General features: G+C 32.3%; 2 protein-coding genes across 3 annotated transcripts; one reads left to right on the forward strand and one right to left on the reverse strand.

Annotated features, from left to right (window-relative positions):
- Positions 1-4,095: 4,095 nt before the first annotated feature.
- Positions 4,096-6,085, reverse strand: LOC106761387. The gene is made up of 2 exons (XM_014644938.2): positions 5,893-6,085; positions 4,096-4,487 (listed from the first exon to the last, which is right to left on the reverse strand). The coding sequence occupies exons 1-2, from the start codon at positions 6,034-6,036 to the stop codon at positions 4,332-4,334; spliced, it is 300 nt and encodes a 99-aa protein (XP_014500424.1). The 5' UTR covers positions 6,037-6,085; the 3' UTR covers positions 4,096-4,331.
- A 4,751-nt stretch (positions 6,086-10,836) lies between these two features.
- Positions 10,837-14,974, forward strand: LOC106760257 (C2 and GRAM domain-containing protein At5g50170). Of its 2 annotated transcripts, XM_014643720.2 has the most exons (9): positions 10,841-11,247; positions 11,401-12,591; positions 12,690-12,872; positions 12,979-13,262; positions 13,426-13,542; positions 13,671-13,933; positions 14,013-14,181; positions 14,263-14,535; positions 14,608-14,974. In XM_014643720.2, the coding sequence occupies exons 1-9, from the start codon at positions 10,920-10,922 to the stop codon at positions 14,815-14,817; spliced, it is 3,018 nt and encodes a 1,005-aa protein (XP_014499206.1). In that variant the 5' UTR covers positions 10,841-10,919; the 3' UTR covers positions 14,818-14,974. The 2 variants fall into 2 exon arrangements, with proteins under 2 accessions (XP_022636289.1, XP_014499206.1); XM_022780568.1 differs by lacking the exon at positions 14,608-14,974 and having other exon boundaries at positions 10,837-11,247; positions 14,294-14,472.
- The last annotated feature ends 1,847 nt before the right edge of the window (positions 14,975-16,821 follow it).

A 16,821-nucleotide genomic window follows, 5' to 3' on the forward strand; every position in this document is an offset into this window, starting at 1 on the left:
TGTATTAACAAAACATTAAGTTATATATTTTTCGTTTATGAAAAGTTTATAGTAAGAGAAGGTGTGCTGTAAATTAAATAAAAATACGAAAATATGTAATTTTAGTCATTTAGTATAATAACTAATTGAATTATGCAAACTGCATAGTTTTTGTACAAGAGACTTCTTATCTATATTTTTCAATTTAATAGTTATATGATGATAAATGTATTATACTAGTAAATTTTGAGCAAAAATCAAGAAAATTATTATTATGAAATGATAAAGTGAAGAATCTTACGAAAGATAAAATACACTGAGAGACTATTTGTTAACGAAAAAACAATAGTACTTTAGTTTTGTCTCATTGCATAAAATAAATATTGTTCGTATATATGTGTAACATCTCATTTTTAATAATAAAATACTACTAAAAGGAATATTACATATGTGGTAAATTAGCTATTATAAGAAATAAATATACGAAAGACGATATTTACATCTATAGATTCATCCGACTTTTCTACTGAATCCTTCCTCAATCACCTATTGCTGGAGCAACTGAAACGAAATGTCTCCCTAAACTCACACCAAAACAGGTGATCATCACAAAAGAAAAAACATACAAAGACAGACAACCAAAAAGCAAGGATAAGATAGATAAACAAACGATAATCATATTACACAATTATGTATTATCATTAGTTTTAACTCTCAACAGCACAAATGTACACGATTTAATCATACATCAACCACTCAACACGACTCATCCGGATTTGTATAAATGTCGAACTATTAGTAGTCTTTGCATTTGTATAGTTCAGTGGGCACTCCCCAACACTACACTAGGTTAGTCCTTATACCAGTCTATGGCTAAACTCTAAGCCTATAGACAAGAACCTTCTGCTACTCTCACCACAGGCATCATTCTTCTCTATTTGAGCATGAATGATCCTTAAAGTGTCGGAATAGACTTACCATTTCAAAGCTCCATACATTTATACAACACAACCACCTCATCAACCTCAAATACTTCCAAGGTTCTCACCCTAAGTCATGGAATTAAGTTCATCCATCATACTTTCACTTTAAAACTTAACTCAAGACATGAACAACCATATACCATAATACATGATCATACAATATCATAAATACTTCTACACCATTCTAATAATCAAAACATAACTCAAGGTTATCATAAAAAGGTTACACCATTCTAGTCGCTCAGTGCGCCAAACTCACTATGCGAAAACAGAAACAATAGGTTTTACTCACTCACATTCCCTCAGCGCACCAAGTTTATGCGCTCAGCAAAAGCACATTCGCTCAGCGCACCAAGTTTGTGCGCTCAGCTAAACTGAAAATTCTGCTACACAGTATCAGACCCTAACCACTCGTATAACGTCCTAAATCGCTATGCGAGAGCCCCACGTAGTGGCTCAAACTCCCCAAAACACTCGCAAAGCGCACCTATTCACTATTAGAATAAAATGGCAGTGATTTCAGACCCCAACTAGGCGTTTAGCGTCTTGATTCGTTATGTGAATCTTCAAATAGAAAGCACCCTCTACAGTAATTCACATAGCGAACCTTGGCGCTATGCGAATGCCTTAGCAGAGAGCATCTTGCCATGGCGACTCGTTGTACGAATCCTTTCGCTCAACGAGTCTGTATAATCTGCAGAGTGAAATTCTGCATAATTATGCAACTCAACCACCAAAAACTCATTCTAACCATTTTTCCTAACTTCTAACACTCCTAGATCGTTTTATATACCTAATTAGATTGATCTAAGTGATTCTAAATCTCCCTAACATCGATCTAAAGTGTTTATGCACTGATTTATATTTCAAAACTGCAAATCTCTCAACCTAGGGACCCAAATTCAGTTCTACCACTTTTCACAGTTTTTAGAACCACTTGGGGACCCAAATAGGTCCCATACGACTTGCCTAAACTATCCCAACTAACCAGAACAACCTCTAACCCCTACTTCTCAAATTCATTATCCCCATTCCTCACCATTGACCTAAAACTAGTAGAAATCACCCAATTTATTCTCAAACCAACCTCATAACAGATTTCAACCTCTCCACCAAGTACAAAACAACAAAATTATCACTCAAATCAATCCACGTTCATACTCATTCATGCATACTTGCAACAGTCACATTTATAAACATTTTATCTAACATCTTATTCAAGAGTTCAACTCAACATATATATCTAACTAGCAGATTATCTCACAAGTAGTAACAATTTAGCAAACAGTAAATCCTAATCCAACTTCCCTTACCTCATATTAGCTGCATAGCCCGATAGAAACCTCGACAACTCGCTTGTACCGCAAGGCAACACTAGAAACACCAGATGAAGAACACGAAACTGATCGACTAAGATCGAAGCCCCCGACATCAGGATCGTCTAGGCACCTCCTGATCGTCGAACAGATAGCTCGGTAAGGAGAAAAGCTGGAGAGAAGGTAGAGAAAGAGTAGAGAACGGAGGTTTTAGAAAGATGAAGTGTTTTGGATAAGGAACTGAGCTTTAGAAAGTTCTATTTATATTATAAGATTATTTTAAAGTAATTTGTTCGTCTCATTATTTTAATACACCTATCTACTCTAATACTATATTTTCTAGGTTCTTACAATCTGCATACTATAATTTATAGTAAATAAATAATTATATTTTAATTAAATTTTTGTGATTAATAAACACTTTTTCTACATGTGAATTAGATTTATAGCTAATTAAGTTTTAAGTTCTTTATAAATTTATATATTTTTAATTAATTTATCATTAAAAAAAGTAAATTGAGTTATCAAATCTTTTACATTTTTTAATTAAGTTATCAAATCTTTTACATTAAAGACATAGTTGTTATATTATCTTGTTATCTTAACTATTTTTTTTCACACATTAAAAACGATTTTTGACATTATATGGTTAATACAAAAATGAAAATATTATAATATAAAACAACAAATTATTTTTATTGAAAACATGTTGGATAACAAAGATAATCTTATCAATAGTGGTGACATGGATCATCTTTTAATTATTTTAGGTGATGATATGAATACAATAAAAGTTAATTGTTATTTTACATTAATCACAATATCATATTTATATTAATCACAAAACCTCACAAATTTTAATACAGACCATTAAGATGATAGTATTTGATAACAAAAATAATTAAACGGTATGAACTAAATTGAAAAATATAAAAAATTATATTACTTGATATACCAATAAAATTTAATAGATACTCAATTAAAAATACTTAAATATTCATTAGAGAAAATATTTTAAAATTTTAGATGGTAACATATCATTACACTTTTAAGTATTGATAATCTTATTTTCATGATATAAATAAGAGCTCGAGACATAACAATCACATAATCTAATTAACAAAAAAAATAAAACAATAAATACCCAATTGAAAAGTATAAAAAAATTGAGTATTCAATATACTAAAAAAAATTAATTAAAATAAATATTTTACACAGTAATGTTATCCTTTTAAGTATTGATAATCTTTTCTAAAACGAATACAAAAAGTTAGACTCAAAGATATAAAATGATAGATTGAAAGAGACTCAAGACTTCGAAAATGTTCTAAAGATATAATAGTTTAAAAAAATAATCCTAAAGTCACTCCCTTCTTTGTGTTGTTCCGGCTTAAAGATCATGAACAAGATAATTTCAACTATAATAGAAGATTTTTGTTTGTTGGACTCAAAAGTTAATGTGGTAAAAATCCTTAGAAACCTCAACAAAGAATGACCAATTTGATAGAAAAGTTGTAATTGCTTAGACGTGGCCCTTGTTAAACAGAATACCCAAGTTTCTTTACTTCTTCAATCCATTGAATCAGAACAAAAGAGCACATACATGAAAGTTCTTCAAATAGCTTATTTTGTAAGAAAAAGTAATTAACAAATTTATATGACACTTTATATAACACACTTTACAAAGGACAAACCCTTATGTTTTTTAAGGTATTTCAGTTTCATAATGTGTGTGTCATTCATTAATCAGTTTAAGTTTTAACTGCTCTCTATTTCTTCAGTTAAATTCACCAAAGTGAACGAAAAGCTCATCAAAGGGGAAGGGGCCAACTAACATTTGACTCATCTTTTTCATCTTAATTTAGCTCATGATATTGTTAAACATTGGCTACGCTACTTGAAGATTAATATATAATACAAAGTTCTATATGAATGAAAAGCCAATGGTCAATACTAGGTCGAAAAACCGAATAGAAGAAAAACTCGATAGATTTGGCCTAGCAGTCCCAAATAATACAAACAGAATATAACTGGCCACTGATGTGCAACTTTCTCAACCAGTTTCTTGCTCAAATTCTTCACCCTCAGATTCCTCTACATTGTCAGCATCATCGTCATCTGCCTCATTGTCAAAATCTTCTTTATCATTTTCGTTTGTGGTTTTCCCTATCACAATGAGGTTGCTGTTCATCTTCCTAATCTCATTGCACTGCAATGATTCATGGCGACAACGACAGGCATGAGTACGAGGCAATGAACAATATGAAAGAAAAATTCAAAGAACACACTGAATTGCACTTTGTAACCTACTATCTTCTTAAGTGAACACTACCTTATGTGATGGATAATGCAGGCCTTTCTTAAACGCCATGATGTATATGTGGAAGATTTCTTTACATGTATACCTACTACTCAAAATCATGAGAGCCGTGCATGCGGTAAGTTCAAGAAAACAGGTAGATGCTAATGTGGCCAAATATTCGAGGAGAATTTATTTGTTTTGTGTTTGATATGGCGTTTTCACGTCACATCCTTTGCAAAGGTCAAATCCAAAGGCCTCAATGACGCAGAAGCTACTTGTTATTGTATAGATGTAGTGAGAAAACATGTTGCAAACTTCATTCCAAACATGCCTTAAGTTATGTTTGGATTAAAGTTTGTAAACTTAAGTTCGGACAAAATTCATTTTGCAAACTAAGTTTACAAAAACAACTCTACCTTTTCTTCTATATTAAATTGAGTTACAAGAGAAAATTGTAATAGAACAGATGTTCTTTAAATTGAGATTAAATCAGGCTCAATTGAAAATCAAACAATATGTTTTTCATGTCTTACTTTGTGAACATACTTCTGGGCCATGAAACTATAAAAGCCAAACATGCACTTAATATAATCAAAGGAAATCTCCGAAGTTGAAGTGCGAGATTAATTCCTTTAACAAGAGATAGTGATCATCAAACTAGACTTTGCCTATCTCCAAAAAGCTTTACACAACTAAGAATCAAACAGTGGTCAGATCAACAAGCGTAAGGCATCCAACCATCTTTTTGGGCCAAACTTGGTTGGCCGATTCTATCCTTATAGGATGACCAGACTTTGTCTTTCCCTAAGATATGCAATTTTAAGAGAAAGATGCTAACAACCTAAACATGTGTACAAAACTAAGAATCAAAATATTCCACCTATCATACCTCTCTGGAAGGAGAGAGGAGAAATTTGTCATAAATTTCAGACATGTGTGTTTCGATTAACATATTTGCAGAAAATCATGTGTAATAATTCCCAGTTATGACCGATTCGCACTCTAATGTTTCATATTACATATATGCTGCTTCAACAATAGCTAATCATGTTCAAGTTGTGCGACAGAAATTCAAGGAAGGAAAAATCTAACATAATGTACCATATGATCAAATCCCTACACGCCTCTGTAATCCCAATTTCCGAATCATTTGATTAGATACATTAGAAACCTAGAAAAAAAAAGTGTGCAAAGATGTGTACAAAAGTGACAGAGTACAATCGAAAAGATACCGTTTTGAAGGAATTTATATGGCGTTAGAAACAGAATGTTATGAAGAGAAGTAACAGAAGAGAAAGGGAAAAGAAATAACCTTTTCTTCGAAATCGGACTCTTCCATGGCGAGGAGGAGTTCTTCGTTTTGGGGATGGGGCCACTGAGAGGGTAGAAGAAACGACGTCGGAATAGTCCTGGTGGAGAGTGGGTACTGAGTCATGTAAGCCGGAAACTGTAACATCTTTTCTTCCTCACTCACGCTTCAACGTCTCTATTTCCTTACATTTCTTATGTGCAAACAAATATATATAAAGTTTAATATATATATATATATATATATATATATATATATATATATATATATATATATATTTTGTAGAATAAGTTAAAACATTTTTTACTATTTTCAACTTCAAAACCTAAAAGTTATCATTACAAAATTATATCTATCATTTTTATATTAAATTTTAACATACATGTTAGTACTTAAATATATCGTATTACAAAATTTCAAATTTCTTTTTAACATTACAAATTTTCATATACAAAATATTAATTTACTAATATAATCAACACAACTTAACTACATGCTACGATTAATACTTTATTTTTATTTGACACTCTGTTATCCTACACTATTTACTAGTATTTAAAGTTAAAATTCTTTTGTTAATTTATCATTATAAAAAATACAATATTTTGTGTCACTTTCTTTTAAATAATAAATTGAAAATATATGTACACTTTAATCCATGCATTCTTAAAAATTAAATGAGTATAAAAAAAAACATTAAACAAATTTATTGATGTATTGATTAGACAATCCTAACAATACACATTAAATGTTTGTCGATACAATTATTAGACAGTTATAGCAAAAAACACTAAATGAATATAGTAAAAACATCATAGGAGACCTTCCATACATTGATTCTATAAATACTTTTAGACGAGTTTGTTCATACACTAATGGGTCCTGTAATACACATTAGATGGGTTTGAACATGCATTGATTAGATGAATTTAGCAATACACATTATACAAGTGTTTTAATATACTTATTAGACATGTCTAGCAATACATATTAGAATAGTTTCTTAATGCATTGATTAGACAAGTTTAGGAATATACATCTCACAAATCTTTCCATACACTTATTAGGTAAGTATAACAAAAATATATTACATGAATGTAACAATACACATTAGCTAAGACGAGTATAGCAAAAATATATTAAATGAGTCATTCCATATGTGATTACATAAGTTTAGGAATACTTTTATTACACGAGTTTTCTATGCAATTATTAAACAACTCTAACAATATAAATTAGACAAACCATTCATATATTGATTAGACAAATATAACAATATATATTACACAAAATTTTTCATATATAGACTAGACGAGTTTTTACATTCATTAGGTTTAATCATTTTGGACGTCCCTATTTGTGCAGATTCGTCTCAAATAGGTCCTCGTATTTTTATTGATCTCAATTAGGTTCCTTTTTTTTTTTGTAAAATTGACTCAATTAAAACTTTGTCGTTAATTGGACTGGACGACGTTAAAATTTTTGTGTCTTGGCTTGCTGACTGTGCACTTTTTAATGATGTGGCACAATGTGACTTGCTGACTCGACGACGTAAAAAAAAGGCACAACGTCGTTTCCTCTTTCTTCACCTCCAATTCCTATTGAGCCTCCGACGTGCTACCTTCCACTATTCAAAACATTTCCCATTCTTTCATATATCAAAAAATGGATCTTCACCTTTTTCCTTTCAATTCCAACTTCCCAAACATGAAACTTACAAAGAATATATAGCTTAAACATGTTTTTCATCTTTGCACAATTCAAAGCCTAACACTCCAAAAATGTCATCACCGTTAACCTATCTTGTGGTGGTCGACGACAAAGACCTCGATGACGCTGCACTGTGGGCCATGATTGACTACGCCTTCGCCTTTGCCTCACACTCATCTTCCAAGAGAAAGGCCCTTGTCGCCTCCAAGTGCACAAAATTGGCTTTTTATGTACTTGGTACTTGTTCTAATGATCAAAGGGGTTTTCTAAACATTAGAATTGATGAGAAAACACATTTATAAGTAGAAGTAAGCATCCATTTGATCATTAACCCCAAGACTAGGTGCATCAAACCATTTTTGACACTCTAAAAGCACTTAAACTCGAGTTTTCACCTTCTACACCCCATTTCTACAACCTAACCATTTGAACAAGTCCTCATTGACTCAATAATAGATTACATATCATCATGTATAACCCGAAACACCTGATTCAAAATATCACTTATCAAAACCCCTAAATCTAGCCTAAAATCAAGTTAAACCTCACCTATGAACCATTAACTATTCTTGTATGAGTTATATGCCATCCTCACCACTCCCAAAATAGTTACAAATCACCCCAAAGACAGACTCAATCGTTTATTTCAGTTCATACTCCTTCCCTTTAGACTTTACCCAATTAAAACCCCTAAAAATGGACTTATACCCTCCCTAAAATCATCACTTTGACTTTTCCTTTATTCCTTATCTAGTTTTATCAACTCAAGACACCAACAAGTCTCAAATAACCCATAACCAAACCTACACATGATAGGTTTCATACTCCAACCCTATCTCATCAAATGACCTATCAAAACCTCAATTTTAACTACCAAAAACCAAAGGACTTCCACTTGTTACTTCACAATCTTTGAAATGCACATTCCAACCATCAATGCACATATTCACATGCAATTCATTATCACAACATCATCCAAAATACATCACATTATATTATTTAAATCAAATTATCATACATACAAACACTAAACTTACATCAAAAAATTAATTAATGATAAGAAAATATCCCCACTCTTTTCAATATATTTTTAAGTCCAACAAATAAATTTATTATCAAACTATTTTAAGATAGAAATGATATTTGCTAAACATTTTTTTATTATTGAAAAATCACCTATAAATAGAAAACTTTATATATAAATCTATTGATGATTTACAATGGCAATTTAAAAAAAAAAAAGTAATATTTGTTTTACAAATACTTTTATTTTCAATTATCAAACTAACATTATTTGCTTAATAGTTATATAACAAAAAATAAATACTTCTAAGAAAAATGTTAAACTATGAAACTGAAAATACGATGAAAATGGTGCGAGGTAGTTAACATGCTTTTAGAAATAACAGTACGTAAGACAAGTTACAATAATATAAATGTAGTATATGATGACCGAGAGGAAACCATTATTTACTACTCAGTTTATAGATATGAGATATTTTGCTATAGAATTATTTTTAATAAATTAAATAATATATAATTTAGTATTTTTTAAAAAAAAATACTTAACGTATTAAAAAAGGGGTATTATTTATTAATTATTGATAAAGAGGGCAGGAAAAATGTGAAAAGGTTAGGAAATTAATATGGTAGATTGAACAAGATGAGGGAGAAATAGTAAGATTAGAAATTGAGAAGAAAGTGTGAGAAGAGAGAGTCACGTATCTCACAAGCATTCCCAACATCATCATCAGTGGTATTTCCAACATCATTCGTGACTGTCGTATTCTCGGTGGCCAACATGATTTGTATTAGAAGAACTGAGCATTGAAGTCTCATTGTCAAGGTTAGTAGTTTTGATTTTGGCTATGTGTAGAGATTTCTGATAAATTTCTTTTTGCTACTTCTGCCAGTAGTTTATTTGTTACGTGTAAACAGATCCCATTGATTACTATAAAGCCATAAATATTATCTTTAATTATACTTTTATTTTTGGAATATATTTTGATATGATCATCTGATGTAGGGTTTGGATATGCCTCAAACTTTGAAACTTTGGTTCCTATTGATGTGATCTAACCTTTTACAACTAATATGGATATGAAAAGATTAATGTTTATTCATAACTTACTTCATGTGTAGGTCCTATTTTATGGTGATTTAGCATAAAGGAGGTTTAATTGGAGTGATAATGAGGGTTGGATGAAAAAATAAACCCATTGTTAATATTTTTCATTGAGAAACAATTGAAAGATAGGAGTTGAGGCAGGACATAAAGCCTTTAAACTCATATTTTAAACATGTCCTTTGTTCCTAGGTTGTTTGCACCAATTTTGTAGCTCAAGGTCTTTTCCATAGTAGAATGAGTGATAATGATACTAAAATTGAAAAGATGCAGCGGTGATTAAGTTTGAAAAGTAAGTGTTTATATGTTTAGGAAGCCGTTAAGAAGTTTTGTGCACTAGAATGATCATATATTGGTATATTATTCATGAAATGAAACATTAATCTTATATTTGTATTATTTGTTAAATGCATAAGTTATTATGACAATATATTAGGAATAATGACATATGTTTGTGTGGTATAATATAAGAAGTAAATTTGACCAAATCCATAATGTTTGAACAATTACAAGAATTAGTCATTACTTTTTGTTCTACAAAAACAAATATATGTATTGTTCTTTATCGTTTTGTAAATGTGATTGAGATATGTATGTAAGGTAATATGCATTGGAAAAGTTAATAAGATGTTAACTTATAAATGAAAGAGGTAATTGTTGCAAATAAAGTGTTGTGGGAGAGAAACAAAATGTTGGCAATAAGATTAACTACATTTAATGTTGGCAATAAGAAAATTTATCAGAATCCAAGCCGATGCTTATCCTATATTGCCCGCTACTGCAACCCAATTTTCCATTTCCTCTTAAACCATTTTGGCACCGCTTACACAACACATCACAGACAAGAAACCCACACAAAATCTAAATTTTAAGGAAACTTAGACCTCGTAATAACTACACAACCACCAACCTGACAACTGACTTCTTACATGAATCATGAATTCTGAGGAAACCATCGTTCATAAGGAATGTCTAATAATAACTAACGAGTTTCGTTTGCAACAAAACTTCGTGTCATTTCCCTTCAACGTCCACGTATCCCTCTAACACGTGACTCCCCCTCTTCACTCCACGAACATACACAGAAGAAAAAACCACTATATCCCTTTTACTGTAACACCCTTTCACACTAACATGCCAACCTACTTTTGCTTTATGTGTTACGAGTTGTAAAGAGCCAAGTTCATTACACGCTATGTTGAGGCTTCACGTGTGTGTGTTGGAAGCCAAGGACCTTCCAGTGAGTGCTACGTACGTGAAGCTTAGACTCTCCAAGTTGAAGGCCAAGACAAGGATTTTGACAAACACGTGCAACCCCGTTTGGAATCAGGAGTTTTGTTTCAGGGTGCATGATGCTGAGGACGTGCTCCTTCTGTCTGTTGTTAGTCATGTGAATGGTTATGTCGGTTTCGTGGGTCAGGTTCGGATACCTGTAGGCTCAATTTCTTTTGAGCATACCTTGCAGCCCGCCTGGTTCTCTCTTCAAAGCCCCAAGAGTGGGAAATTTTTCAATAAATATTGTGGTTTGTTTCCCTCACTATATTACTTACATGCACTACCATGAACATAATCATATTTATGACTTGTGACTAGAGATGCACAATTCTATATATAAACTTGTCATTATATTGGTGGATGAACTATTTTTTGTCTTACTTTATGTGTTCGTTTATCAGGAAAAATTCTCCTTACTCTTTATCTTCGTGGTAAAGGGCGTGCTTCTTTTACCAAGCATAAGCATTCTCCAAATCCGACACTTGCAGTTGAGAACTCGAAGGAATTGGAAGGTCTTCTTCACAGTTCATGTCGGGCACCTTGTGATAAAATGGGTGTAGGCAAACTGTTGAGGGTTATTGCTAATGGTCTGCATAAGATTTTGAAAAAGAAAGAAGGAAACTCAAAGCTCGGGGATTCTTCAGAACAATCCACGTTATTATCTGATCCTGAAGTTAGTGCTCATGAAAATTCACCTACTTGTAGTTTTGAAGAAGCCCTTGCACAAATGGAATCAAGAGATAACAAACCAGAAATGCCTGGAAATTTGTCGGGCGGTGTTCTAGTAGATCAGATTTATTTATTCTCTCCATATGACCTTAATTTGTTTCTTTTTGCACCCAAGTCACAGTTTCGTAAAGATTTGGCTGAGCTGCAGGGAATAACAAATGTGCAAGAGGGACCTTGGACATGGAAAAATGGAGATATGTCAAGTTTAACACGAGTAGTTACTTGTACAAAAGCTGCAACAAAATTGGTTAAGGAAGTTGGTGCCACTGAGGAGCAAACGTACATTAGAGTGTGTAGAAAGGAATTTGCTATACTTTGTAGCATAAGTACACCTGAAGCTCCATATGGGAATACATTTAGGATTGAATTGCTTTACAAGATAATGCCTGGTGAAGAGGTACCTTCAGGAGAGGAATCCTCCCATCTTGCTGTGTCATGGGGCATTGTCTTCCTCCAAAGCACAATGATGAAAGGCGTGATAGAAAGTGGGGCAAGGCAGGGATTGAAGGAGAGTTTTAACCAGTTCTCCCAAAAACTAGCGCAGAATTTTAAGGTTCAAGATAAGGCAAATTTTTCAGACAAGGAACATTTTTTGGCAACTTTGCAAACTGAAGACCAGTGGCATTGGTGGCAGGAAGTTTCATACTTTTGTAATTTCACTGTGGTTTCCACCTTTTTCATGTGTTTGTATGTGATGGTGCATATTTTGTATTGTGGTCCAAGTCTACCTCAGGGCTTGGAATTTGGGGGGCTTGAATTGCCAGATAGTTTTGGGGAACTCATTATAGGTGGAATTTTATCCATCCAGTTGCAGCGTGTTTACAATATGCTGTCTCACTTTGTTCAAGCCAGATTTCAAATGGGTAAGTAAGCATATCATTTTAACATATTGCCATGTTTGTTATCTCTGTCAATGAACTTCATCTGAGGGATCTTATTCCTCTTCATTTTCCTCTAATAGGAACTGACCATGGCCTCAAAGCTCATGGTGTTGGATGGGTTCTTACAGTGGCTTTAATTGAGGGGGTTGACTTGGCTTCCTTGGAATCAGAAGGGGTGTCAAATCCCTATGTAGTTTTCACCTGTAATGCACAAACAAGATCAAGCTCTGTCAAGCTTCAAACGTCGAATCCTCAATGGAATGGTTCTGCCTTCTAACTTGTTCATAGTTCTCTAATATTCAATAACTTTGCTTTGATATGGATATATCTTCACTGATATTGTCTATTTGTATTTACACTTATATGCAGAAATATTAGAGTTTGAAGCTATGGAAGAACCACCATCAGTTTTGGATGTGGAAGTGTTTCATTTTGACGGTCCATTTGACCAGGATGTTTCACTTGGACATGCTGAGATCAATTTCCTAAAGCACACATCAACTGAGTTGGCAGACATGTGGCTCTTGCTCGAAGGAAAACTTGCTCAATCTTCTCAGTCAAAGTTGCACCTGAGAATTTTCTTGGACAATAATAAAGGAGTTCAGACAATCAAGGAATATTTGGGGAAGATGGAAAAGGAAGTAGGCAAAAAGGTAAGAATTAGCATTAGGAATTTGTCTTACTCCATTCTCCTTGCCAAAGGCATGTGCCTTGGTAATTGGTATCATGCAGTTCAACCAAACATACTTTATTTTTTTCTGTGTCATATAACATTTAGACCTATTTGTTGTATATAACTGAATAGCTGAATGACAGTTGAATCTTAGATCACCACAAAGGAGTTCTACATTCCAGAAATTGTTTGCATTACCTCCGGAAGAATTTCTCATAAAAGATTTAACTTGTTACCTCAAGAGAAAAATGCCTTTACAGGTACGCAAGACATCAAAGTGGAAAATTGTTCAAATTATATGAAATGTTGACTTGATATATGTAAGTTATCTGGTGATGTTTGAGTGATAGACTCCATAATTTAAGCGAAGGGTGCTATCCTGCTGTAGGGTCGGCTGTTTCTTTCAGCAAGGATTCTGGGTTTTTATGCCAATTTCTTTGGAAACAAAACCAAATTTTTCTTCCTTTGGGAAGACATTGAAGACATACAAGTGCTTCCTCCATCGTTGGCAACAGTAGGAAGTCCTACATTGGTAATAATCCTGAGAAGTGGTCGAGGAATTGATGCAAGGCACGGTGCAAAGACTCAAGATGAAGAAGGGAGACTTAGGTTTCATTTTCAATCATTTTCTTCATTTGGTGCTGCCTGCAGGTATGAACAAGGCATGCTTAGATTCCTAATCTTATAAATCAATGCCATCTATTGACATCTCATTTTGTTTCCATAACAGAACGATAAAGGCATTGTGGAGAACAAGAATTCTGAACCCCTATCAGAAAGATCAAATTACAGAAGAACATGAAGATCAAGAAGGCTTTGTAATTCCAGAAGACTATGCATCTATCTTAGAGAATAAAGTAAACATGTCCAGAATCTTCTCTGCAGAACTACCAATCAGGGTAAGTAATTAATTATACCACAATAAAACTAAAGACAGATTAAGATTATTTTATGCGTAGTAAAAAGCTAATCTGGCTCAGATGATATCTGTGATGGGAATTTTTGCTGGAGGAACCCTGGAGCATAAAATTATGCAGAGAAAAGGATGTATGAACTATGAAACTAGCGCGTGGGAGCTCGTAAAACCTGAGGTGTTCGAGAGGCGTGTTTCTTACCAATTCAATCGACAAGTATCAACTTTTGGAGGTGAAGTCACAAGCACACAGCAAAAATCTCCAAATGCAGACACTGGAGGGTTGACTGTCGTTGAAGTTATGGCTCTTCATGGTGTCCCTTTTGCTGATCACTTTCATGTATGCTATCTGAAAATTCAAACTTTGTTCATCTTGTTCCATTGAAGGGTACCTAATATTTTTTGCCTGCAGATTCATTTTAGGTTCGAAATTGAGCCATCATCTCTTGGTGAACGTGCTTGCAAATTTGATGCTTACATTAGTGTTATGTGGCTTAAGAGCTGCAAGTTTCAGCAGAGGATCAACAGGAACATAATATCCAAGTTTAAGCATCGACTGAAGGAAATATTTGAACTGGTTCAGGAAGAGATTTTGATCATGTCTGAGAACTCAAATGAATAACGATTAGAGAGGTATAATAAATTTACTAGACAAAAGCAAAATGCATTATTTTACAACGCTTAGTTCAAACTTTGTTTACAGCTTTCTCTCCATTAAACTATGAGAAAGTTTGAATGGAAGAAATTAAAGGAAAATAGAATGACTAATTTCCTATGTACTATTTACCAATATACTACTCTACTTCTGAAGTAAAAATTTATACTTGTTTCTGTTTTAGATATTCAATCTATACATTAACATAAGACAAGTTCAAACAATAACTACATAAAGGAATTAATCTTGCATGAACAAGCTAATGTAGGAGTCATATTATGATATTTAATAAAAAGTAATATCGTAGATAAAAAGCATGAATAAATTGTAAATTAAGAAAATAAAGCGTGTATTATTTTTTTTTTACAATTAAAGAAATCATAAATTAATCAAGTTTGCATACTCAAGTCACTTGCTAAAAGTAGACACCTTTATGCATCGAAGAGTACAATTACCCATAATGCGTAATTCTGTTCAGAAGTTAAAACTAATCGAACTAAATAATAAAAATTGAACATTCTGATAAGAAAAGTTGAATCAAATGATTTTATTCAAATATGCATGAATGAATTTTAAAGTTTGATTCGTTGGAAAAACTAGAACATAAAATAAATCCCTAACAGTGTGTTTCATACTAAATTCACAAATTTCTAATTTAAATTCCTAACCGAGTTTCTTTTCGTAATAAATTCACAGATTTCTAACTGTGTGTTTAGATAAGGCTTTTTAAAAGGGTAATTTATCATTTGCAGAGAATTTGAAATGTTTTATAATATTTGTTTGGGTAAAGAATTATAAAGAAAGGAATTTCATCATAAGTTAGATCACTTAAAATTAAAAAATTTCAAAGTTTAAAAAAAATAATTTAAAATTTTGTATATTATCAAATTCATATTTTAATTTTTACATTTGTTAAGTTAATTTTTTTTATGAGATTTAAGTAGATTCAACATGGTATTGGTCTATGGTTCTAATTTCATATCTCAACTCAACATATAATCTAATTCAATTTAAACCTGATCTGATATATTGAACTCGATTTGACATTGGTCTAGTCTAACTTGGTTGAATGTTATTACAAACCAACTTGACTTGATATGGTCTAACCTAATTTGATTGAATGTGATCGCAAACCAACTTGGTTTGATTCACACTAGACTTGACTAAAGGCAAACAAATTCGCGAACACCTAATATGATCTTACTTTCATTTGTATAGACTTTACTAGAGGCAAACAAATCCGCGAACACTGATATTCACGGATAAAATTCATAGCGGATAGTTACTATCCGCAAATATTTATTACATGTAGGTAACAGGTAGTAGATATTTTAATACCTGCTTCTAAACAGGTTAGGTGCGGATATTAAACTATCCGCTCCGCAGGTACCCACTACCCACAAAAAATAATAAGAAAATATTGATTTTTATTTTTATAAATTAAATTTAATTAAAAATAAAATTTATTTATATTTTATTAGGTTAAATTTAATTAAAATTAAATTTTAATTTATATTATATATATATATATATATATATATATATATATATATATATATATATATATTGTAAAAATTTATTTAAATTTTATTTAAACAAATGTATAAAATATATTTTTTTAATTTTTTGCAGGTATTTGCGGGTACCTACGGATTTTAAAATACTCGCGAGTATTTTCTGAGCGGGTATCCGAACAGTTAACAGACGAGTTGTAAGTAGGTACTATTCGTGTCTGACCCGATCCGTTGTCATCTCTAAACTTGACTTGGTCTTGGTTGAATTAGGACTCACTTGGACTTAACCCATCTTGCTTGAACATGGGTCAACCTGAACTAAGATTAACCTTAACTCTCTTCACTCGTCTATGTTAATATTAAATTACTATTATACTTGAAGAAGATATCAATATTTGGTATATCCAACTTTATCCAACATATTTTAACACAAAGATTAAAAACTAAAGTTCTAAAT

This window comes from Vigna radiata, chromosome 5, assembly GCF_000741045.1.
Source record: "Vigna radiata var. radiata cultivar VC1973A chromosome 5, Vradiata_ver6, whole genome shotgun sequence".
NCBI lineage: Eukaryota > Viridiplantae > Streptophyta > Magnoliopsida > Fabales > Fabaceae > Vigna > Vigna radiata.